At 38.3% G+C, this 25,318-nt stretch overlaps 1 protein-coding gene and 1 long non-coding RNA gene across 3 annotated transcripts in view; both read left to right on the top strand.

The window, feature by feature from the left end:
- LOC131683249 (ras-related protein Rab-35-like) overlaps positions 1-17,026 on the top strand; it is a 360,655-nt gene extending 343,629 nt beyond the window's left edge. For both annotated transcript variants that reach the window (XM_058965080.1, XM_058965079.1), the window contains exons 4-5: positions 16,619-16,800; positions 16,855-17,026. In XM_058965080.1, coding sequence (XP_058821063.1) covers positions 16,619-16,800; positions 16,855-16,932 — 260 coding nt within the window. In that variant the 3' untranslated portion in view covers positions 16,933-17,026. The remainder of the gene's footprint in view (positions 1-16,618; positions 16,801-16,854) is intronic.
- A 766-nt stretch (positions 17,027-17,792) lies between these two features.
- On the top strand, positions 17,793-20,570 carry LOC131683248 (uncharacterized). The gene is made up of 2 exons (XR_009304452.1): positions 17,793-20,299; positions 20,354-20,570. It is a non-coding gene; the product is annotated as an uncharacterized LOC131683248 (long non-coding RNA).
- Positions 20,571-25,318: the final 4,748 nt, after the last annotated feature.

The raw sequence follows: 25,318 nt of genomic DNA, 5'->3' as shown, positions 1-25,318 counted from the left end.
TCTGCAAAAACATCCACCGACTCGGTCTGTGAACATTTGTCTCGCAGATAAACATTTTCTGGAATACCCCCGGAGCGTCTTCTGCTATTTATAAACTTCCAGAATATCGAGGGATTATTCCGCAGGTTGCATTGGACTTGTATGCGATACTCACCGAATGCAATGTTCCGGGCTGTTTCATATTGCAGCTCAATTTGTCGAAGAATAGCTTTGTTGTCGTCGGTCCAGTGACGATAGAATCGCTTACGTTGCTTCCGAAGTACGTTGCGCAGCCAGCCAAGCTCAGCGGGGAATAGGGAATCCGGTAGAACACGGCACAAATATGCGTATAACGGCAGTAAATGTAACGTAAATGTAAGTAAACCCTTGCAGCTAAGCAGTACCCTCCGATGAATGGAAGCTCCCTCGAATCAAAAGTACAAACAGTTTAGTGTCTCTATCAAACATTCTAAGTTGCAATGAATACCACCAAATATTTTAATACCACGAAATGTCTGACGGAGCTTGTTGAAATCAAAATGTTAGAATTTAATCCAAATGTAGTTTACAAGATAAGAGGCGAAGAGGGAGCAGATTCATTCAAGTATTCCTCAATTATTCTGTAGATCAAGCTAAGATTTCAAAATTCAAGTATTCTTCAGTTATTCTCGAGATCAAACTAAGAAATGAAAAATAAGACAAAGATGTGTTATTCGAAAAGCTTTTTCTTCATGAAAAACCATCCAGCGACTTAAAAAAGAGCATTAATATCGTATAAGTTTGATGAAAACTAGTCTGTCTCTATATTTCAAAGACATTGGAATCTAATTACAGAATAAACCTTAATAAACCTTGGTTAAAAGATGAGACCATTCAAGCACTTGAATTCCTCTGAATGCACTGTTCAATGAAACCCAACTATTTGCAAATAGCTACGAGGAAATTAATTTCTAAATTGCAAGACCTCGTCGTTTCATACCGATTTTAAGTTTTTAACAAGATTGTAGACAATTAAATTTACAGATTCTCACTTTTAGTGTTCGAATGTCTAAAGCATCATCTAAGGTGCAGAAAAATGATTGTTTTGTTTGTGGGAGACAAACCACTGCGACCAGCTTTTAGATCTATTTTGGTATGCCCCTTTCTTGGTTTAAGTGTGCTATCTGCTATGACATATCACGATTGATGAGTGATTGTCGTTATTGAGATACACACTCTTCCCAGTTAGGCACACCACTTCGTATGAAGTATATATCCTTTTTGGGATTTGCAGTCCAAATATCAAAAGGCTCCAATGTTCCTTTAGCGAGGATTCTGCGCTATATCAATTCACTGCATTCACAGAGCAGATGCTCTGATGTTGAACTTTCAAATCCGCAGACGCACAGTGTCGCCTAACCACACAAAACCTCATAAATTTATTTTGGGCTTTTCATGATTAAATATTTTCCTCTGTTTGTAAACAGGTTGAATAGAGACTTCTCAAAATATTAAGTATTGAGGACGAAAGATAGATTTTTTACAGAACTTCAAAGGTGAAATAGATGATCGACTCTGAAAAAAATCAATGGTATTCAAACCTGTGTTATTTACATGGGTATATCTGTAAATATATGTAAATAATCGCGATTTTCACTTGATTTTTCACGATACAAAAACAAAATTTACAGGAAACACTTTAAAACTTCACAATATCAACGGCGCAAGTCAAATTTTGAGCCGACTGATACGATAAACGATGATTCAACGGCACAAATAACGTCAAATATAAAAAAAAATAACTGGAGCGATCATTACAAACAACTAATCGGTGAAAATACACTGAACCAAAAAAAAATTCTATAACTTTGTAGAAGACACCAAATTTCTATCTCTCTCCGTTTGTTGGCGCCCTCTATGCGGTAACATGTTGAACTAAATTTTTCTAATTAAAACATAACTCGTATTATTTACTTTAATTCTTCTGAACATACAATTGAGCTTAACCTAACGATTATTTCACAAAAATTAACTTAAGTTCGTGCGAATCGAGTACTGATACACAACCGTGCACTATTAGGGCTATTTGCGAGCTAGTGGGTTTTCTCCATGTAAATTGTTGAAAAATCCCATGCAAACTTCAGGCACGTTGGTCCGGTAGCTAGACTTGTCCGATTTGCTTCAAATTTGGTGCAAGTATTCCTGGTGGGACGAGGAATCGACTTAGGGGTGGGCCAATAGGGGTCATTTTTTTCTGTCCCTCTAATGGTGATTTTTCATGATAAGTCTGAAGGAGACGCCTGGTAGTGTTTGACAATCCAGGATTCGTAATAAATTTTGTAAATGTCTCCCAGCATGATCAACAATTGAAATAATGTGTATTCTGCAGAAAATTCCCTACATAAAATTTTTCGAAAATGAATTTGCAGATATAGTGCACTTTATATTCGTAAATGTTGAATTTTCGCCCACCCTAAGTGCCAAAATTTTGAGATAACAAAATAAAAAATTGACATCAAATATGAGCGCCACAAAATTACTCCAGTGTGAAGTTTTCATCAAATTCGGGCCACTTTTCAGGTTTTGTGCGACTTTTGTATGGAAGGTAATCACTGTGAGACGCGGCACAGTGTATCAAAGTATTAAAATGTTTTCTTTGGTAAAGTTGTTTATTTTGATTTGATAAACATATTATTTTACGAAATAAATACTCTACAACATCTGTAGATGGCGCTACATGACAGCTGAAACTTTTTTTTTATTCATTTCGTTTATTTGATAGGCACAAATGCGTTAGCTTGGCGGTGCCAAATGCTTATGTTTTTACATTTTGGATATCTTAAAACTAGGAGGTTACAATGTTGAAATATTTTTTTTTACAAAGGAAAAAAAAAGTTTACAGCTATCTTAAGACTAGAAATAAGATTCAATATACAAGAGAGGGCCAAAAGATTTTTTTATGAAAAAATTTAAAACAAGGGATTCACTTTGATATACAAGAGGGGGAGTAATAGTATTTTACGAAATATTTTACGGTTATCTTAAAACTAACAATATAGTTTAGTACACAAAAGGGGGAACAAATATTTATGAGAAACTTCACAGAAATCTTAAAACTAGGGATTCAATTCTATTTACAAGATGGAGGACAAGAGTTTCAATAGAGTAAAAATTATAGCTATCTTAAAACTAGGAATACAGAATACTAATTTGAATTTTTTAACTAAAACTTATGCTTGGTCAAGATATTCAGAGGGTGGCTTATTTCCGCATCAGTGTAGCAGCACTTGTATCAAGGACAGGGGAGAGACAGGGAAAGAAGAGCAAAACTTGCAACTTTCGCTCGAACGGGGGGGGGGGGGGGGGATGAGCGAAACAAATTTGCGCCTCAGTCTAGTAAGTCGTCGAGTACCGGATTGGCGGATGGTATTCTTCGGACCCGCGGGGAATCCTTCAAAAGTCATCGGACCTCGAGTCGCTCTTGCTTCAGTTTCCTTCTATGCAGGCGTAGTGGTAAGGGCGACGGCGGTTACATAGTGGCACTCTGGAGCTGATCGGTTCCACAAGGCAGGAGGAAACTCTAAAAACGAGAAATAAAAAGAGAGGGACTAAATTGGGATATTTATCGTTTTTATGAAGGTATAAATAAGGGACATATAGGGGAAATCACGAGTTGCCAGCATATCTCGGACTGGTACATTGGGTGGTCTACCTCGGGCCCGAAGGGATTCCTTTAACTGAGACCTGGCGTCACAATACCCGGCGCATACCCAGACAACGTGTTCGATGTAGTGATAGCCCTCGTCACAAGCGCACAGACTACTCTCCGCAAGCCCAATACGCCGCAAATGCGCATCCATGGTGTAGTGATTGGACATAAGTCGGGACATTACGCGAATAAAATCCCGACCCACATCCATCCCCCCGAACCAAGGCTTCGTTGATACCTTTGGGATAATCGAATGTAGCCATCGTCCAAGTTCCCCGTTGCTCCACGAGGTTTGCCAACTGTTGAGCGTCCTCTGACGACAAATACTAAAAAATTCGTTGAAGCAGATTGGTCTTTCGTGTATGTCACCATTTAATGCGCCCACCTTTGCTAATGAGTCGGCCTTTTCATTGCCCGGGATAGAACAATGAGAGGGGACCCAAACAAAGGTAATCTGATAAGATTTTTCAGATAACGTACACAAGGACTCCTGTATCATCCCCAGAAAATACGGGAGTTGCTTTTTAGGCTTCACCGCACGAAGAGCCTCGATAGAGCTGAGGCTGTCCGAAACGATAAAGTAGTGATCTGTGGGCAGAGTGTCGATGATCCCAAGGGTGTACTGAATTGCAGCTAACTCTGCGACGTAAACTGAAGCGGGATCATTGAGCTTGAATGAAGCGGTGATAGTATTGTTGAAGATACCGAAGCCAGTGGACCCATCGAGATTTGATCCGTCAGTGTAAAACATTTTGTCGCAGTCGACTTCTCGGAATTTATTATAAAATATATTGGGGATCACCTGCGGGCGTATATGGTCCGGGATTCCACGAATCTCTTCCTTCATGGATGTGTCGAAGAATACAGTAGAATCAGAAGTATCTAGGAAACGGACACGGTTGGGATTGTACGAAGAAGGATTGATGCTCTGTGCCATGTAGTCGAAGTACAAGGACATAAAACAGGTTTGAGAATTAAGCTCGACGAGCCTCTCGAAATTTTGAATTATCAACGGGTTCAGAATGTCGCATCGGATGAGCAATCGATATGAGAGTTCCCAAAATCGATTTTTTAGCGGAAGAACGCCCGCCAGCACTTCGAGACTCATCGTATGGGTCGAGTGCATGCAACCCAAGGCAATGCGCAAGCAACGATACTGGATTCTCTCCAGTTTGATGAAGTGTATGTTCGCAGCGGAGCGGAAACAGAAACACCCGTACTCCATCACCGACAATATCGTTGTTTGGTACAACCTGATCAGGTCTCCTGGGTGAGCACCCCACCATGTTCCAGTTATTGTTCGGAGAAAATTGATCCTTTGTTGGCATTTCTGTTTCAGATACCTAATGTGACATCCCCAGGTACCTTTAGAGTCGAACCAGACCCCGAGATATTTAAATGTGAAAACCTGGTTGATCGTTGCACCCATTAATAAAAGCTGGAGTTGCGCCGGCTCACGCTTCCTAGAAAAAACAACCAACTCAGTTTTCTCCGTGGAGAACTCAATACCCAGCTGAAGAGCCCAAGCAGACAAATTGTCCAAGGTATTTTGTAATGGTCCTTGCAAGTCGGCAGCTTTGGGCCCTGTAACAGAGACCACCCCGTCGGCTGCAAGTTGCTTTAGCGTGCATGAATTGGCAAGACAATCGTCAATGTCATTCACGTAGAAATTGTAGAGCAGGGGACTTAGACATGAGCCCTGGGGAAGACCCATGTAGCTAAATCGCGATGTTGTTAAATCGCCATGCGAAAAGTGCATGTGCTTTTCAGACAACAGGTTTAGCAAAAAGTTATTTAAAATTGGCGAAAGACCATGCTGGTGCAGCTTCTCTGACAGAATGTTGATAGAAACTGAGTCAAAAGCCCCCTTAATATCCAAGAAGACTGATGCCATCTGCTCTTTGTTAGCATAGGCCATTTGGATTTCTGTAGAAAGCAACGCAAGGCAATCGTTCGTCCCTTTGCCTTTGCAGAAGCCAAATTGTGTATCTGACAGTAAGCCATTTGCTTCAACCCAATTGTCGAGGCGAAACAAGATCATTTGCTCGAACAACTTCCGAATACAGGACAGCATTGCAATCGGCCGATACGAGTTGTGATCGGAGGCTGGTTTTCCTGGTTTTTGGATGGCGATGACCTTCACTTGCCTCCATTCATAAGGGACAATGTTTCCCTCAAGAAACTTGTTAAATAAATTCAACAAGCGCCTTTTTGCAGTGTCAGGCAGATTCTTCAGCAAGTTGAATTTGATTCTGTCTAACCCTGGGGCGTTATTGTTGCACGATAAGAGAGCAAGTGAGAACTCCACCATCGAAAACGGTGTTTCGTTCGCGGTATCGTGAGGAGACGCGGCGCGGCACGTTTTCTGTACCGGGACAGAGTCCGGACAGATCTTCTTGGCGAAAGCGAATAGGCAACGGTTTGAATATTCCACGTTCTCGTTGGTACTATTACGGTTACGCATACGTCGAGCCGTACCCCAAAGAGTGCTCATCGCTGTTTCTCTCGTTAACCCGTCGACGAACCGGCGCCAATAACTGCGTTTTTTTGGCTTTCATTAGATTCTTCATTCGCCTTTCTAACGACGCGTACTGTTGATAGCTAGCGGGTAACCCGTCTTCCCGGAAGGCCTTATATGCAGTGGACTTTTCCGCGTGCAGCTCTGAGCACTCTTTATCCCACCACAGGGTGGGAGACCGTCCATGGGTATTCGCGCTGGGTACTGGTTTAGTCTGAGCTTGATTCGCACTGTCGAGAATCAAGCCAGCCAAAAACCTGTACTCTTCCTCCGGAGGAAGTTCTTGAGTGGATTCGATTTTAACGGATATCGCGGTCGCGTAACTCTTCCAATCAATGTTCCGTGTGAGGTCATACGAGGCATTGATTGTTTTCGATGGTCTTGAACCGTTAGCAATTGAAATCACGATAGGCAAATGATCGCTACCGTGGGGATCAGGGATCACCTTCCACATGCAATCTAACTGTAGCGATGTCGAGCAAAGCGACAAATCCAACGCGCTTGCGCGTGCTGGTGGTGTAGGAATCCGCGTCATTTCTCCCGTGTTTAAGATGGTCATATTGAAATTATCGCAAAGATCTTGGATTAATGTTGATCTATTATCATCATGAAGACAGCCCCATACCGTACCGTGCGAGTTAAAGTCTCCCAGAACTAGCCGCGGTGCCGGTAAGGATTCCGTGATATTACAAAGCGTTCGGTGCCCTACCGAGGCTCTAGGAGGAATGTAGATGGAAGCAATGCAAAGGTCTTCTTTACCTTTGATTAAAACTTGACAAGCGACAATTTCAATGCCTGGTGTCGAAGGGAGGTTAATTCGGTTGAAAGAATAGCACTTTTTGATCCCCAAAAGTACTCCTCCATAGGGGTTTTCTCGATGCAGACGAATTATATTAAAGTCGTGGAAGTTGAGATTTATATCGGAAGTTAACCAAGTTTCACATAATGCGAAAGCATCACATTTTAAACTATTTAGTAAAAATTTAAAGGAATCGATTTTCGGGAGGATACTTCTGCTGTTCCACTGTAGAACAGTGATCGAATCGGTGACCTCGTTCGATGACTTAGCCATCGAAGGATACGATCGCTGCAAGGAGGGGCCATTTAGTAGTCAACTGCTTCAAAAATGTTTGCACTATAGGGAGAAAACGTATCAGAAGGCTTTTAAGAGGATCAATAACATTGAAAGCTGTGAAAATTAAGTCCACTATGTCAGAAAATTTCATTAGTCCGCTACTGGACTGAGTATCTGTTTGAAAAAAGGGGACACTTGGGGTTTTGGATGTCCCTGGAAGTGGTGGGTACTCCTTGTTAGAATTAATATTTCCAAGTCCTGGAGCAAATTTCTTCGGCTTTTGTGCATCACTTCCGTTGGATTTATTGGTTGTAGATGGCGCACTCTGAATGGACGACACCTTGGCACCCTTACGAGGCAATGTAGGGGAGGCTGGATTTCTCCTCTTCCTGGATTCCCCTGGGTTAACCAAAGATGTTCCCTCTCGTGGGTCGTCAGATTCTTGCTCAACGTTAGCCAAACCAGCATAGGGATTTTCGGACAGGACAGATGGCGAAGCATTCTTTAGCATTTCTGCATAAGAACGCCTTGAGCGTTCCTTAAGGAAGCGCTTAATTTTATCCCCGCGCTGCTTGGTCGCAGGACATGATTTAAGAGCATGTGAAGGGCCCCCGCAGCAAATACACTTTTCAGTTTCTTTGTCGCAAGAGTCATCCTCATGCTCTCCTTCGCATTTGCCGCATCGTTTCTTATTTCCACAATATGTGGCTGTGTGGCCCAACTGCTTGCAATTGCTGCAGTTCATGACCCGCGGTACGAACAGGCGAACTGGTAGGCGAACCTTGTCAAGGAGGATGTAGTTGGGAAGAGAGGACCCGGCGAATGTCACCCGAATCGAGCCTGATAGAGAGTAGGTAGTCTTACCTCCCTCGGTGTTTGCGGTATACAATTGTTTGCATTCCAAGATCTTAATCTGTTCAAGTGAGGGGTCCTTAAAGCAGCCAACCCCGTGCTCCAACAGTTCTTCGCATTTCAGGCCCGGTTCGGACACTACCCCATCGATTTCACAGGCCACACAAGGCACGTACGCTTTAAATTCCCGCGTAAAGCGCTCACAGCAAGCAATCGCGTTTGCCTGGCCGAGATCATTCACTAGAACACGTATCTTGTTTGCCCGAACACGTGTTATCTGAGTTACGGCCGGGTAATTAGCAGTCAGATCTCGAGAAAGTTTTAATATATTAACCGGTTTCTCTCCGGTCCGAAAATATACCACCCATGGCCCAGAGGAACCTTCTGGGTACTGCTTTATAAGGGGAGCAATGCGAGTATTAGGGGGATCAGGGACTTCCATGATTACATCAGATGGTATTTCGCCCTCGGCCATTTAAGCACGAGGGCAGAGCGTTATATAAACGGGAATGTGTCTTATTATTTGATTACAAGGTAGAGGAAAAGTAGGGTAAAGGAAAGAAAGCAAACGAGGAAAAAAAAAATAAAGCAAAACTTATCTGCAAACAACGTCGATTGTTCCGCACCAGCGAAAACAATGTACTGGATTTACTGCGGGCACCAGCAGAATGGCAGCTAACGAACGAACAAAGGATGACCTTCAATCACTGAAATTTACACACCGAACACCACTGTGAAATATAACGATCCGTTCCGTTCAAAGGTTGGGAGACGTATGAGCTGCTGCTGAAACTTTGTTTGTGGTTAGTAGAGACCTTTAACTTTATAATAACAAAATGAAAAATTTGGGGCAAGGTGGGGCTTTTTATCTACAGACATTTAGGTTAACTGAAATTGATGTATTTCTATGCCAAATAGCCAGTTTCAAAATTCCGCAATTTTTACTCAATGTGCGGCGGCAGCTTAAATTTTGTGTGTAACTAGTTCAAACCTTAATCTTTGTAGATGTCAAGAGCTAGTTTAATGTTATGTGAAATAAACTATAAGATAAATAACAATATTAAGATTAAGTTTATATATTCTAAACAGGTTAAATTGTCATCGAACCTTGGAGTGAAAGGTCAGATTGAGAAAAGGTTGAATCTTAAAGGGGATGCCAAAAAAAGCAGCAGGGAAAGTGGATTAAATAAATAAAGGAATAGGATTAGCTAAAATCGTTCATACAAAATATTTCTTGCAATGAATAAGAACTAGTTTATGTCTGAACTACTATTTGGCAAACCGCACAAAGCACGAGATACAGCAAGTATTGGAACAAAATTACTTTATGCATTACTTTATAAATTTATTCTAAATCGGAAATATTCATATTTTTTCAATATTTATGATGAAAACACCCTTTAAATGTCATGATAACATTTATCGCTCTTTGCAACTTTTATTTTATTATTGTATGTTTTCGAAGATTTAGTAATAATCGAAATTTTCCAGAGATTTAAAAAAATGCAAATTTAATTTTCGAATATTTTTTTATAAATGTCATGTAGCGCCATCTACATAGGTTATAAAGTATAAGAATTTTTAGTACGTATGTTTATCAAATCAAAACAAACAACTTCGAAGAAAAACTTTTTGGTAGGACGCCTGTGTCAAAAGATCGAACTGATCTAGATCAGCTTGTACTTATCTCTTACTTCTATCTACAATACTTTGCTGAACACACCGATCCTCCAAGATACATACCCAGGGCGCTAGAGGTTTTGAGCGTCGAAAGTATCATTCTGCCCCACTGTGGGTCGTTGGGGCGCCAGTGAACCTAAAGCTACGCTCCACCCGGAATCGCTGGACGGACCTCAGCACCTACTGGCTGGCCCGTTGAGTAGGCTAAGTCCACAGCCGAGGACTAGACCGAGTAGACGGACCGGGGAGTTAAATGGCTCATAGAAAGGTAAATCGGTATCGGGAGCAATCTACCGCCTGAGAATTCACGGTAGGGTAGATTCGCCGCCGTGGAATACTCGACAGAACCATGACGAAAAGAGAGCTAATTGGCTCACGAAACAAACACCGGTTCTGAGAGAAATTCCGGGAGTTGAATGACTCACGGAAACATGAGCTAAATGGCACAAGGAATCAGCGCCTTAACGGCTCACGGTGACGAGAGCTAAACGGCGATTAAATAGATGGAGACAAGAAGCGAGAGAAGAGTCGAGAATTAAATCAAAGCTCATAGATCGAGCCACTCCATGAACCAAGTGAGGCTCCGAGATAGAGCAGAAGAAAAAGGTGCGACGAAAGCACAACGATCCCCCCACGAAGTAATACCTTGTCGTAGTTGCGTGGGGAAGAAGGGTGTAAAAAGTAAGGATTGTTTTTAGTGGTTAGGCACGAACGTGAGTCGTGAGTCCCACACAGTGCCAATACACTACAGGCCAAGCTTTTGAAGCTTTTTAAACTTTACTATAAAACACACACACACACATACAGGTATTGTTCCAATTTGTCGAGCTGAGTCGATTAGTATACGAGACTCGGCTCTCCAGGTTTCGGAAAACGTTTTCAAAGTTTGAGCGAATCCTATACATTTCTTTTGTAAGAAATGTAAAACCACGTCGTGTTCATATGGTATTCATATGGTATGAATACAATTTGAAATACCACATGAAATGCATTTTAATGGTTTTCCATGTGAAATTCAAAGAAAAATCATTTGTTTTATTTTCAACATGAAAACGAACATGCAAGTAATGTTTAATTTCATATGATTTTATTGTGTGAATTATTATCAGTGTGCTTAGTTTTACTACAGAGAACAGACGTCTATCTCGGGCGTAAAAGTTGTGTAAAAAGTAACGGCCTATTCAAAGGTAATTGGGATATTACCATCAGGTATGCTACTTTCGCCTTTCCTTAAGAAGGTGAGTTTAACTGAATTGACAGCTGATCACTTAGAAATTTCAAAATGATCAATATAGTTATAACTGTAGTTTGAGATATGCTAGTATGGTGGCGTTAGTGTTTTAGTTTAGTTTTTTGGTTTTTGTTCAAATGTTTACACAAGTATTAGAAACTTATTTGTTCGAACGTGTACTGCCTGTAATCGCATATCAGTCCTTGTTAAGAAAAAGAGTATTCAATATTTTTGTTTTTCTTCTTATTTTAGGGCTAACAATAATTATTAACTGTTGCACCAGATAGTTGAATTACTACATAAACAATTTCTACATAAACAATACATAAACAACTACATAAACATTTCTGGGTTTCATAAATATACCTTTAAATTCTGTTCTTTTGGTGTAAAACCAATAAAAAAATTGAAGGGTTGTGTACAGGACACGACCACGGTGACATTAAAAATGTAGCTTTTTTCAAGAGCGTGCAAATGAATTTTATTTATCACACATATCGACTTACGTTCTTGCTCATTCGCCTGTTTTCATATCTTACAATTTGCTATAAACCCTCCCAATTTATTGAAGATCGTTTAACGGTAATCTATTATTACAATTAATCAAGTATCTCACTAGGTGAATGGCATTATTTGGCTGATCCATCTAGTAATAATAGGCTGGTCTGCCCAGAAAATATATTCAAAAGAAAAGTTCCATATTGAGAACTGTGATGAGGAAGCCCACGCCCGCCATTGGAAATATACAGATTCTCCATGAAATATGAAATTTCTTTTTCCATTTAAATTTTCAATAATGTACTAATGAACTTAAGTAAACAATCTTAAGGTTAAGTATTTCCTGATCGATTAGTGGTTGAACAAATGAAATTATTTGATAAATTACACTGTTATACAACGTTCGCACTACCAGTTAAACGTGTTTTTTTGCTATCTTGGTGACATTTTTCTTGTTGCTAATTATTATAACGTGTTATAACTCTGTAGTGTAAACATTGTATTATTAAACCAATTCTGCAGCGTTTTATGTTATATAGGTGTTTTATGTGGTAATAGGACTGACATAATTATATCTTCAGTACAGCGGTTTGTTTCATAATTTAAAAGATTTATTTTAAAATTTAAATTGGTATACCCAACCAATCTATTTGTTGTATACTTTAATACTACGTTCACTACAGAGTTAAAACACGTTATAATAATTGGAAACAAGAAAAATATCATCAAGCTAGCGTTAAAACGCGTTTTAACTCGTAGTGTGAACGTAGCATAAAACGCGATTAGAACTGTGTTTTAAATACATAGGGCAAGACAGATACGCTGACTGCATAAACTGGGAAAACAATTTTAAGTCCAGTAACGCTTAAGACATGGCTTGAATTTTAATCGAAAAAGAACACCCCGAACACCCACTTAAACTGCTGCTGGGACGCTTAAACTGCTGTTTTAAAATTTTCCGTTTTGTGCAGTACGAAACAAAAGCGTTTGAAACAAAAAGTTCTGCTGGGAATGTGATTGTTTCCGATGCAATTACGCTCAAGTTTTTTACGCGGGGGATACAGACCGCATAAATGTAATCCGCGTAAATTTAAAAAAAACGCGTAAATGAAAACCGCGTAAATTTCAAAATCCGCGTAAAAAAATACCGCGCAAAAAAACGCGTAAGAAACCTGAGTGTACTCTCCTATATAAAATACTACGCTGCTGAACAGTGCAATAACTACAGAAGCACGTTGTCAGAAGCCTTACTGATAAAAAACATATAACCGAAATATGAAACATATGAAAGCCAATAGGCTCTTTACCCTACGCAGCTACAAAGCGCCGTAAACATGGATTAACAAGTTGTAACGCAAACGCATGCATACAAATATTTTTTTTCAACGCAACACTCTCAAGCAGCACACATAAGTCGCATCCTGCCGTATTGTATTAAATCCAAAACACCCCACCCACCCACTTTGCAAATCATTCTGTGTGTGCTGGTACCCGAAAAATCCGCACACGGCCGCCGCTGCCGAAAATGCATAGCGTCTACCGCTTAGTGTAGCGTCCAGACGCTGCAGCCATGATCTTACCCGTTCGACATAAGAACAAAAACTGATTCAAACGTGTACGCGTCACCTCTATTTATATTAGTTTATAAATATATGGTTTAGTCACTGAGGTGCGAGTGTGTGCAAATGCCAACGTTGCCGAAAATCGATAGCGCTTATTGCATCGCCCGGAGACGATGTTGCTCGTATGGGATATTAGCAACAACTTAGTTAAACGGACATGCGTCGCTTCTATTTATGACTTTTTGTGTTTGATTGAGCCACTAAGGTGCCCTCTAATGACGGCTGTGTCTGAGAAATCTGCCTCACAAATGGTAATCCCGTTTTTCGTGATCTTTTTAATTTTACCAATTTCCAAAAGTTTACTTTTATTGGGGAGATATTAAATTATTACCAATATTTAAGTTAGGTGTTTCTGAATCGGTTGGTGTATGAATGATTAAAATCCATCAAGTAATATAGGAGTTATAAGCGTGCAAACCTTACATAGTTTCGTTACATGGGAGATAGTTTAGATTTTAGGGATTCGGATCGTAGTACACGCAGAAGAATCAGGCCTTTTTGAACCAACAAAACGTTTTGTTGAATCTAAAACGTGGCGAATGACTGTTTCAAACAGAAATGGGCGTTTTTCAAAAGCATGTATTTGGTTTAGTTCAACAAGTACTTCCGTTTACATTTTAAATAGAAACATTGTTGAATCAAAATAAAATTTGTTAGATCTAACTGATCCCTTTGTTAAAAACCAACAAAATCTTTGTTTAATTTCAACTAAATTTGAGTTGTTCTTTCCTTTGGTTGATACAAAAGATTTGTTTTTGTTCCTTCAAACTTGTTTGTTCGGTTAAACTTAACATGATTTTGTTGTTTCAAACGAAATATTTGTTGAAACTACTGAAAAGCCAACAAATGAATTAGTTGGTAATTTCAACCAACAGTATTGATTGAATCAAACCTAAATCTTGTTTGTCACTATATCAAACGGGAAAATTGTTATTTAAAACCAAAATTTGTTTATTTTTACTATTTTTTTTCTGCGTGTAGCCATACGCGACGGACACGAATACGCGAGGTGTATACAGGTGTACACATTTTTTTATGTGTGCATCAGCTGTCACTTTTTTCGGACAAACAAGAAGAAATGAAGAAGAAAACAGAAGCACGTGGTCCCATACTTCATTCTGATTGGTTAGTGATGTAAACATTTGCTCTTTTGCGATCCCGGACGCCATACTTATTTTTACCACGTGCTTACAAGCTTCGTTTCGATTGGTCGGTTTGTTGATTATGTGCTTCGCGGTCCTGGGCCGCCATGATTAATTTCACTAGCAACAAACCAACACACTCAAACATGACGAATGTGAACACCTATACTATAACGCATCTCGACGAATACGTTTCTTTGCTCACGTCAAATTTTTTAAAAATTCGAAAAATTCCAGAATTATTGCTACTATTCTCAAGACTTTAATTATACGTCGTTGATCTGTACTTAAAATGATTTCAAGATCAAAGTTTGCTTTGTTATGATTAGAGTTGGTTGTGAATTTCTGAAATTTATGAAAACCAGTACATGTTATGCACGATGAAAAACAACAGTTTTAGTGATAGACAACTTGAATTTTTCCATCGACCATTTTTTATATGTGTAGAGGAATGTAAGAGATGAGATGATTGTCCAAAATTTTAAAACGAAGCAAAAGTTTTACGCATACGTCCGATTTATGGTCAAGAAACTCCAACGAAGTATACGTGGTCACATACAGTATTTTGCTGGAGATCAGTCTCCCATAAAACGTAAAAGTGAAAATATGTGTGCTGTTTTCAAGAATAAATGCTGATGCTGATCATCCAACGTAGCTGTTGGGAATCAAAAGAGTTTTAATGTGCTTTAAAATCAATTATCTGGTGAGATCAATCCAATTCATATTTCCTTTTCATCTGTCAATTATATAGTTCTAGCGACTAATGTATGTTTATGTAATTGTCATGTCATCTTCAAAATGAAATTATATGAAACGTTTTAAAGTAATTGTGCAATCGATATTGGTTTCAGATTGACGTGTTCGTGATTTGTACATGTTCTTGCCAATGCGCCGTTGTACGGAGGAGTTCGATTTTGAATGGGTTATTAGATATAGAGCATTGCATGAACCTATTCTACTTCATTTTTTGTTAAATCTCAGCGTGCTCGTTATCATATACTTTTTTGTAGTGACTAGTTCGATCTCGTCAAATTGAAAAAAATACAACTTCCCGTGCTGAAAAATTCTTTCACCCACTGATGCTTCCTTGAGTCCTATTCCATGCATGCCTATTTAACTCTTTTACAATTTTTGAACGAACCACCCACTTGCATTGAGCTACTGTGGGCTCTGCCAACAGAACCCTCGACTTTGCCATCGGCATTCGTTTGACATTGAACAGTTTGATATTTTAATGCCTGCCTTCCTATTTGCAGAGTGATCTTTAGCGGCCATGACACGTTCATTGTTTTGGTCAATACTAGAAAGTGTAGACAAAAGTATTGAACGCGTAATGGAAAAATAGAGCGAGTAAAGGCGCTTTAACCTAGGCTTATTAACCAGGGCAAGGTGTAAATATCTCTGTCCCATCCCAAAGGACCAAAGGAGTGACATTGACCTTCTTAGCAAAGTCACTCCCAACGATTTATTATATTCCCTTAAAATTGAAACAGTCGGTACGGTTGTCCTCGTTTCTTCCTACTTTACGATTCAAAATAATTCGTAATTAAATTATTTATTAAATGCATAATTTAATTGCCGTTTAATTTTGAAACATCTTCAAACCCAACTCTGCACAGTAGGCCTGGCCGTTTTAATATTTGCGACATATGAAAATCTGCTTCAAATATTAATCTTGACAAGAAAAACATTTCAGAATAATTGCAGTGTTTTCCAGGATGCTTTTCAATACTGACTGTGTAAGGGTTAGAATAGAATAGAATAGAATAGAATAGAATAGAATGGGAGATAGTTTAGATTCTAGAATGCCACCTAGCCCCAGATAGTGGAGTAAGACATTTTTTATGTCAAAAAATATGGGACTCATATGCGAATGAGCCTGATAGAGGACCATTTATAAATGACGTAACGCAAACATTGCCCAATATTGACTTATTGAATCCTCGCGATCATTCTGTCTATGATGGCCGACCAAACAGTCGTTCAACTTGGTTTATTTTGGTGTACTTTTCAGTATAATGTAGGCTACACTAGAGACATTATAGCAGATGAAAAATTCTTAACTGCGCTTAGTATAACGTACGGGACTAATATGTAGGTATGTACTTTTCATATGAGATAAACATGGTTTGGTAGTGTGTCGTATTTCACGGAGCAAACTCGTGACTATTACAGCGATTTCTTGAAGTATTGTAAAAAATAACCTATATTCATGAAGCTGACTAAAATGATAAAAATGCATATGGGACTGTCATGCGAGTATGGGCAGTGTTTGTCTGTTCTCTGTTGTTTTACTATTCAACGTGGTTTTACTAATGAGCTGTTTTCTGCAGTCGGAAACAAAAATGATGATCCCAATCGAAAAGTTGTTATCACCGAAGATGCACAGCGTTTTGCCAACCAAATGGATATACAGTTGTTTGAAACATCAGCCAAAGACAACATAAACGTAGAAGAAATGTTTTTAGCCATCACCGAGCAAGTTTTAAGGCATAAAAAGCAAACGCAAAAACAGGTATATTGATCTCAAATGACACTGCCATAAATTTCTATATTAATTATATTGCAGGTTCAGTCGGATCAAAATAACGATATTGTGCATTTGCGTAAAGGTGGAAATATTAAAAAAAAGAACAAATGTTGCTAGTAGCTAAAAGTTTCGTTGTAAACACTCTAGCGTAGGAATCTAGGAAACTAAACCGAAAATAAACGCATACAATTAATTTTGTAATAATATAAAATTATACCTATATTAAATGTATTCCGATTACGATAAAAATCTATCGACTACAGCAAATAAGGGGCCATGCATAAATGACGTAGCATTTTGGGGGGTGGGGAGGGTATATCAAATTTGTGACGATTGTGACGAGGGGGAGGGTAGGGTTAGAAGTTGTACGACGTAGCATTAAGTTTAAAACCCATCGTTTAGAGAAAACAATTTAATGATCCTCCATTCCCAAGAGAAATGAATTTAAATTCAAACAAGTTACTTTTGATGCGGTTTTTCATGAGGTAAATTTTACGATTCGCGGAACTACAAGTTCACAAAAATACGAAAAGATTTTGTATGCGGATATAACTTGCTACATTAGTTAGCTAATGTTGCTAACTAGTAGACTTAGTTTGGAAGCTGAATTAAAATTTTAACTTCGGATTCAACCAAACAAAATTTAGTAATTTAGATGAACGTATGCTTCTTAGAATCATTGGCAGCTGCAGGATTGTGAACTGAGAGAACTTTTCTTCCCCTTGACATATAAAATTCAAAACAAAACTATCAACACTATATTTGTGATGAAATGGGCTTATTTTGCACGCAATTTGCTGTTATAATGAAAATGTTGATAAAAGCCGTCAAACATTTCGAAAGGATATGTATTTAAAATAATTGAAAAACATGTAATTTTTTTCATCACCCGGGCGCTTTGCATGGGACGAGGGGGAGGGGGTAGGTAAATGCTACGTTATTTACGAGGGGGAAGGGAGGGGACAAAAATCGCCGAAAAAAAGCTACGTCATTTGTGTACGGACCCTAAGGGTGAATTTTAAAATATAGCAATTTTTAAACAAGCAATATTATTTGTGCATTGAATAAAAAACACTGGTTTCTTCATCCAATTACTTCATGTAAAGTAATAGGGATCTTTAGGGGTAAGTAGATTTTCAGTTTTCTGGTGCGGAATAACAATAAATTTGTGTTTTTCTTTTCGATTATAGAAGTCTTGACCGTGGCGCCATTTGTGTTTTTTCGAGATAGAAAATTTTCTTATCTATGTTGTATTGTATCTTTTCTATGTACATTTTCGATTTACTAATTACACTGTGCCCACCACATCAATTTGTATTTCAAAGTGTAATTATTCCTTGATGTTTTTAAAGCAATAATATGTTAAGGTGTAGTTTGTTATGCCGATTTCGCTTGAACCTGAAACTGAGTCAGGTTCTAACCCCAACCGCTGTCAGTTCATACATTTTGACAGCAGTTGGGGTTAGGAACTGACTCAGTTTCGCCTCAAACAAAAACCACATAAGTAAACGTTCTGAAAGAGTTTGCCCAGCACCTCCGTTTGTTTAAGGGGCTACACCACTGTAGAGAACAATTTTATTGACGCTATGAAGAGATGAATCGAGTTCCTGTAACATGCGATTTATAGTACTAGGGTAACCAACCTAATTTGGACCCCTACATATTGTGGACCCTGTTAATGTATTTGCCTCCTACACTGCCAAGTTTCTCTGCATTTGTTTGGTTTGATGCAGCAATTACATTCCTTGGGTTGTCTATAAGTTTCAATATCATTAGTTCATCTCTAATTGTTTAAAATTTTTATGTCAAAAAATATGGGACTCATATGCGAATGAGCAGCGATGCCAACCTTCCAGTTTAAACTGGATTCTTCCAGTTTTTTTTACTCGATCCAGTCAAACAGACACATGTGTAAATCGTCCAGTTTTTTAAAATATTGTCCAGTTTTATCCAGTTTTTTCCCAAAGGTGTGTGCCAAAATTATTTCCTCGCTATTTGCAATACAATAGTAGTTTACTATATAAACTAATAATAAATAATAAAGTAAAATAAATGAAATTGTTAAGAGTACAACCTCTCTAGGGAACAAGTTAATTGTTTTTCAGTAATCATATTTTGCTGCACTCTGTCATATTTCAATACACATTAGAAATTGATATGCTATGGAGTGCAAGATTAGCAGATATCGTTAATTAAAATGAAGATTGTTTTTTTAGTCTGTTTATTACATATGGCACAGTGCGTTAGCTTGAAGGTACCAATTTTTTCGTTTATCATTTCAAATTTCTTAAAACTTGTAATGTGAAATTATCTAAAAGTTATATTTAAATAGTAGCGATCACTTTTATTCTATCTTAAACTAGAAATTCGCTGCTATATGAGAATTGCTTTCTTATTTTGTCTAATAGCTGAACGTTTTCATATTGAACGTTTGTCTTCATATTTGAGAATCCTGTTTTATTAAAAATAGATCCATTTTATTTTAAAATACTTTGCATCCCTAAACTACATTCCCTGTTGCAAGGATAAATTTGGTTATTCGGTCATCCAGTTTTTTCCAGTCTTTTTTAAAGAGAGGTTCCAGTTTTTTTGAAAATAAAGTTGGCAACGCTGCGAATGAGCCTGATAGTGGACCATTCATAAATTACGTAACGCAAACATTGCCCAATATTGACTTATTGAATCCTCGCGATCATTCTGTCTATGATGGCCGACCAAACAGTCGTTCAACTTGGTTTATTTTGGTGTACTTTTCAGTATAATGTAGGTTTAATTCTTGACAAACATGATTACTGTCAAAATTCGCTTTGAAGAGGAAGTTAGTTAAAGAGAAAACTTTTCTCTTGTTTACTACCAACATCTGTAATACGAGAAGTAGCGGTTTGTTCGGAATTTCCACTCGAAGTGAATTTTGACAGTTTTTACGTCCTAATCATATGTTTGTCGGGAATTTGTGCTTTTGCCTTACAATAACATCTCAGTGGCATAAATAAATATGCTACACTAGAGACATTATAGCAGATGAAAAATTCTTAACTGCGCTTAGTATAACGTACGGGAACAATATGAAGGTACTTTTCATATGAGATAAACATGGTTTGGTAGTGTGTCGTATTTCACGGAGCAAACTCGTGATTATTACAGCGATTTCTTGAAGTATTGTAAAAAATAACCTATATTCATGCAGCTGACTAAAATGATAAAAATGCATATGGGACTGTCATGCGAGTATGGGCAGTGTTTGTCTGTTCTCTGTTGTTTTACTATTCAACGTGGTTTTACTAATGAGCTGTTTTCTGCAGTCGGAAACAAAAATGATGATCCCAATCGAAAAGTTGTTATCACCGAAGATGCACAGCGTTTTGCCAACCAAATGGATATACAGTTGTTTGAAACATCAGCCAAAGACAACATAAACGTAGAAGAAATGTTTTTAGCCATCACCGAGCAAGTTTTAAGGCATAAAAAGCAAACGCAAAAACAGGTACATTGATCTCAAATGACACTGCCATAAATTTCTATATTAATTATATTGCAGGTTCAGTCGGATCAAAATAAAGATATTGTGCATTTGCGTAAAGGTGGAAATATTAAAAAAAAGAACAAATGTTGCTAGTAGCTAAAAGTTTCGTTAACATGTAAACACTCTAGCGTAGGAATCTAGGAAACTAAACCGAAGATAAACGCATACAATTAATTTTGTAATAATATAAAATTATACCTATATTAAATGTATTCCGAATACGATAAAAATCTATCGACTACAGCAAATAAGGGGCCATGCATAAATGACGTAGCATTTTTGGGGGGGGGGGGGGGTAGGGAGGGTATACCAAATTTGTGACGATTGTGACGAGGGGGAGGGTAGGGTCAGAAGTTGTGCGACGTAGCATTAAGTTTAAAACCCATTGTTTAGAGAAAACAATTTAATGATCCTCCATTCCCAAGAGAAATGAATTTAAATTCAAACAAGTTACTTTTGATGCAGTTTTTCATGAGGTAAATTTTACGATTCGCGGAACTACAAGTTCACAAAAATACGAAAAGATTTTGTATGCGGATATAACTTGCTACATTAGTTAGTTAATGTTGCTAACTAGTAGACTTAGTTTGGAAGCTGAATTAAAATTTTAACTTCGGATTCAACCAAACAAAATTTAGTAATTTAGATGAACGTATGCTGCTTAGAATCATTGGCAGCTGCAGGATTGTGAACTGAGAGAACTTTTCTTCCCCTTGACATATAAAATTCAAAACAAAACTATCAACACTATATTTGTGATGAAATAGGCTTATTTTGCACGCAATTTGCTGTTATAATGAAAATGTTGATAAAAGCCGTCAAACATTTCGAAAGGACATGTATTTAAAATAATTGAAAAACATGCAATTTTTTTCATCACCCGGGCGCTTTGCATGGGACGAGGGGGAGGGGGTAGGTAAATGCTACGTTATTTACGAGGGGGAAGGGAGGGGACAAAAATCGCCGAAAAAAATCTACGTCATTTGTGTACGGACCCTAAGGGTGAATTTTAAAATATAGCAATTTTTAAACAAGTAATATTATTTGTGCATTGAATAAAAAACACTGGTTTCTTCATCCAATTACTTCATGTAAAGTAATAGGGATCTTTAGGGGTAAGTAGATTTTCAGTTTTCTGGTGCGGAATAACAATAAATTTGTGTTTTTCTTTTCGATTATAGAAGTCTTGACCGTGGCGCCATTTGTGTTTTTTCGAGATAGAAAATTTTCTTATCTATGTTGTATTGTATCTTTTCTATGTACATTTTCGATTTACTAATTACACTGTGCCCACCATATCAATTTGTATTTCAAAGTGTAATTATTCCTTGATGTTTTTAAAGCAATAATATGTTAAGGTGTAGTTTGTTATGCCGATTTCGCTTGAACCTAAAACTGAGTCAGGTTCTAACCCCAACCGCTGTCAGTTCATACATTTTGACAGCAGTTGGGGTTAGGAACTGACTCAGTTTCGCCTCAAACAAAAACCACATTAGTAAACGTGCTGAAAGAGTTTGCCCAGCACCTCCGTTTGTTTAAGGGGCTACACCACTGTAGAGAACAATTTTATTGACGCTATGAAGAGATGAATCGAGTTCCTGTAACATGCGATTTATAGTACTAGGGTAACCAACCTAATTTGGACCCCTACATATTGTGGACCCTGTTAATGTATTTGCCTTCTACACTGCCAAGTTTCTCTGCATTTGTTTGGTTTGATGCAGCAATTACATTCCTTGGGTTGTCTATAAGTTTCAATATCATTAGTTCTTCTCTAATTGTTTAAAATTAAACAGAATCCACAGTTTTCAAAAATATCACCGAAAACGTTTCATGTTTCAAAGATACCCAAGAGGAACCAGTGGAAATGATACATTTTCAAATTGGATTTAAATGTACAATTATAATATTTTTTATCGATTTAATTAGTTTGTCTGATTTGGTATTATGCATGTTACGTGTTTGAAAAGGTTTCTTCGTAATGTTTTATCTAAAAAATATTAAATAAATGGTGTCCCCAATGTGTCTTAAAAAATTGATATCAACTTATTTTGGACACCCCTCGATTTTCTTTCTTAACAGCTATTTGTTTATCGAGTTAGAATAATCAAAAAGCGACAAATTTCGTAACGGTAGGTCGCCTGCTCTTTTCGGTTAAATTATTTAAAAATGTCAAATTATTTTAAAAAATCAAACAATTGAGGAACATTTTATTGAAGACCATAATATGACCAAAGAGGCGATTTCTGAAATTCATGTTGAAGAACATTTGTAGTTCGAATTTGTTGAATTCGACGAGCTATATGTTGACAAATCTAAGAGACATATCACAGCTAAATAATGATAATAAGAGTGTGCTTGCTGAATTCCTAGAATCTCCTGAAATACTCACACGAACAGGAACATCACGATTGAAGCGACGCACAGAGGAGCAACTGGGGTCGAATCCTAGCCAAAACTATTTATTGCGGCTATTGCTGTTATTTTACCTGAATATGCACTAAAAATAGACAATAGCTAGTTTTTGGGAGAATTTGGCATCTATCCACCTACCAGAATCTTGTTTTGTAATGTTGTTTCAGCAACATTGCCGGATCGTGCAGTATCATGTAACTTTTTTCACATTCAAATGTGGAATAAAATGTTAAAAAAAGGTTTTTTTTTAAAGCTGGTCCAATATACAGCAACACTGTTTTTTTCAGTTATTTTTAAGCTGAGGTTATACAAATAGTTATGTTCAACTACGTTTGTTATAATATTGTCTTATTTAACACAGTCATCATCATATGAAAGCGATTTTGCTGGATACATAACAAAAAATGATTAAAAACCCCTTAAAATATCACTATTTTGCATCCATGCAAAAATTCTTCAGCAATTTTTGACATACTCTTTATTTTGCCACATTATGCAGTATGCTTTTAGGTATGTAAAAAATATAACTAATTTAGAAATCGAAAAAAAAAATTTGGTTATTGGCCAAGAATTTGTTCTAGTTACTCCTCTGTGCGCCCTTTCAGTTTACACACGCGCGTTGTTTGTTGTAACATTACCTTGAGTTAGGCGATATCGGTGAAGGTGTTTAGCCCAGCAAGGGCTGGGCTGGAGTATAAACATTATAAACGTTAAATTACGTCAAGTAGTGCAGTGCAGTGCGGTACTAAACAGTTTTCTTGCCTGAAAGACGGCTTTATTTAGACGAGCTATACCAGCTCTCTACTGTGTGAAGGTCACGCGGGTGACGGACAAAAGAAACGAAGGATCAATTCACCTAACAGCTCGTCAGGAACCAACTGGTGAAGTGTTTCGTTTTTTTACTTTTCTTATCGATTTTTTTTATTATTGTTTTTGATTTTTATTTTGATTTAAGTTAAATAGTGCGGTCGAGCGTGTTGCTCCCGCAACAAAATGGAGCTGACAAAACGTTACTCTGCCGTAACCGAGATTAAAAAGGTTCAGTCAGATAAACTGCGCGTAGTCGTTACTGACTTGAAACAGGCCAATGATATCGTTAGCAGTAGCCTCTTTACGCTGGAGTATCGCGTCTACATTCCTTCTCGTGATGTGGAGATCGACGGTGTGGTAAGTGATGCGGGTCTAACTGTCGATGATCTGATGAATGATGGGGTTGGCCGCTTTAAGGACCCTAAACTTCAATCAGTGTGCACTCAAAGTCCATCGAAGATGGGAATTACTATCCATCAGACTCGTTTCGCGTAACCTTCGCCGGATCTGCACTTCCGAGCTACGTTGAAGTGGGAGGAGCTCGTCTACCTGTGCGTCTGTTTGTACCGCGCGTCATGAATTGTTCCAATAGCAAGCAGCTAGGTCACATAGCCACCTACTGTAGCAATAAGCAACGGTGCGGTAAATGTCGGGAACGCCATGCGAATGATACTTGCAGTAGGCCCGCTGAGAAGTGTGTTTACTGTGGGGCGAACCCACATGAACTTTTGACATGACCAACGTACAAACTTCGCGCGGATAAACTGAAGTGATCCGCCAAAGATCGCTCCAGACGCTCTTACGCAGAAATGCTTAAAAGAGCTGTTCCACTTATCTCCGAAAACCGATTCGATCTCTTGCCAACTGACGATAACGCCTCTAACGATCCTTGCGAGGGGCATTCTTTGGCTCTGCTTGGAAACTCTAGGAAAAGACCTAATCAAAACTCACCTGAACTTCCTCGTAAGGGTCCTAGGCTGTCCCAAACAAGGGTACAAAATAAAAATAATTCATCAACTGGAAGTGCTGCCACAAATCCGAAGATAATACCTCCTGGTTTTGGGAAATTGAAATACAACCAGGAGTTCCCAGCACTCCCCGGGGTACCAAATATCCCAAGTGTTCCAATTTTACAGTCAGAAACTGTATTTACAGTCAGAAACCTAAAACGGGATTCCTTAAATTCTCTGACATTGTGGACTGGATATTCACAGCTTTCGACATTACCGATCCTCTGAAAAGCTTGCTGGTTGCTATTCTACCAACAGTAAGAACATTTTTAAAACAGTTGACTGAGCAATGGCCCCTTCTTACAGCGATCGTATCCTTCAATGGCTAACTTATTAAACGGAATCACGGATCTGATCACTGTTTTACAGTGGAACTGCAGAAGTATTATCCCCAAAATTGATTCATTAAAACACTTGCTAGATTACAATAATTGTGATGCCTTTTCCCTATGTGAAACATGGCTTACTTCTAATATAAACCTCAACTTCCACGATTTTAACATTATCCGCTTGGATCGAGAAGACTCATATGGAGGGGTACTTTTAGGGATCAAAAAGTGCTACTCCTTCAATCGAATCAACCTCCCTTCGACGCCAGGCATTGAAGTTGTCGCTTGTCAAACAACAATCAAAGGCAAAGATCTTTGCATTGCTTCTATTTACATTCCTCCTAGGGTCATTATGGGATATCGAAGACTCTCTAACGTGATTGAACACCTTCCCTCGCCCCGCCTGCTTCTCGGAG

Source organism: Topomyia yanbarensis, chromosome 2 (assembly GCF_030247195.1).
Source record: "Topomyia yanbarensis strain Yona2022 chromosome 2, ASM3024719v1, whole genome shotgun sequence".
In the NCBI taxonomy this organism is placed as follows: domain Eukaryota; kingdom Metazoa; phylum Arthropoda; class Insecta; order Diptera; family Culicidae; genus Topomyia; species Topomyia yanbarensis.
This window is presented reverse-complemented; position numbering and strand designations above follow the sequence as displayed.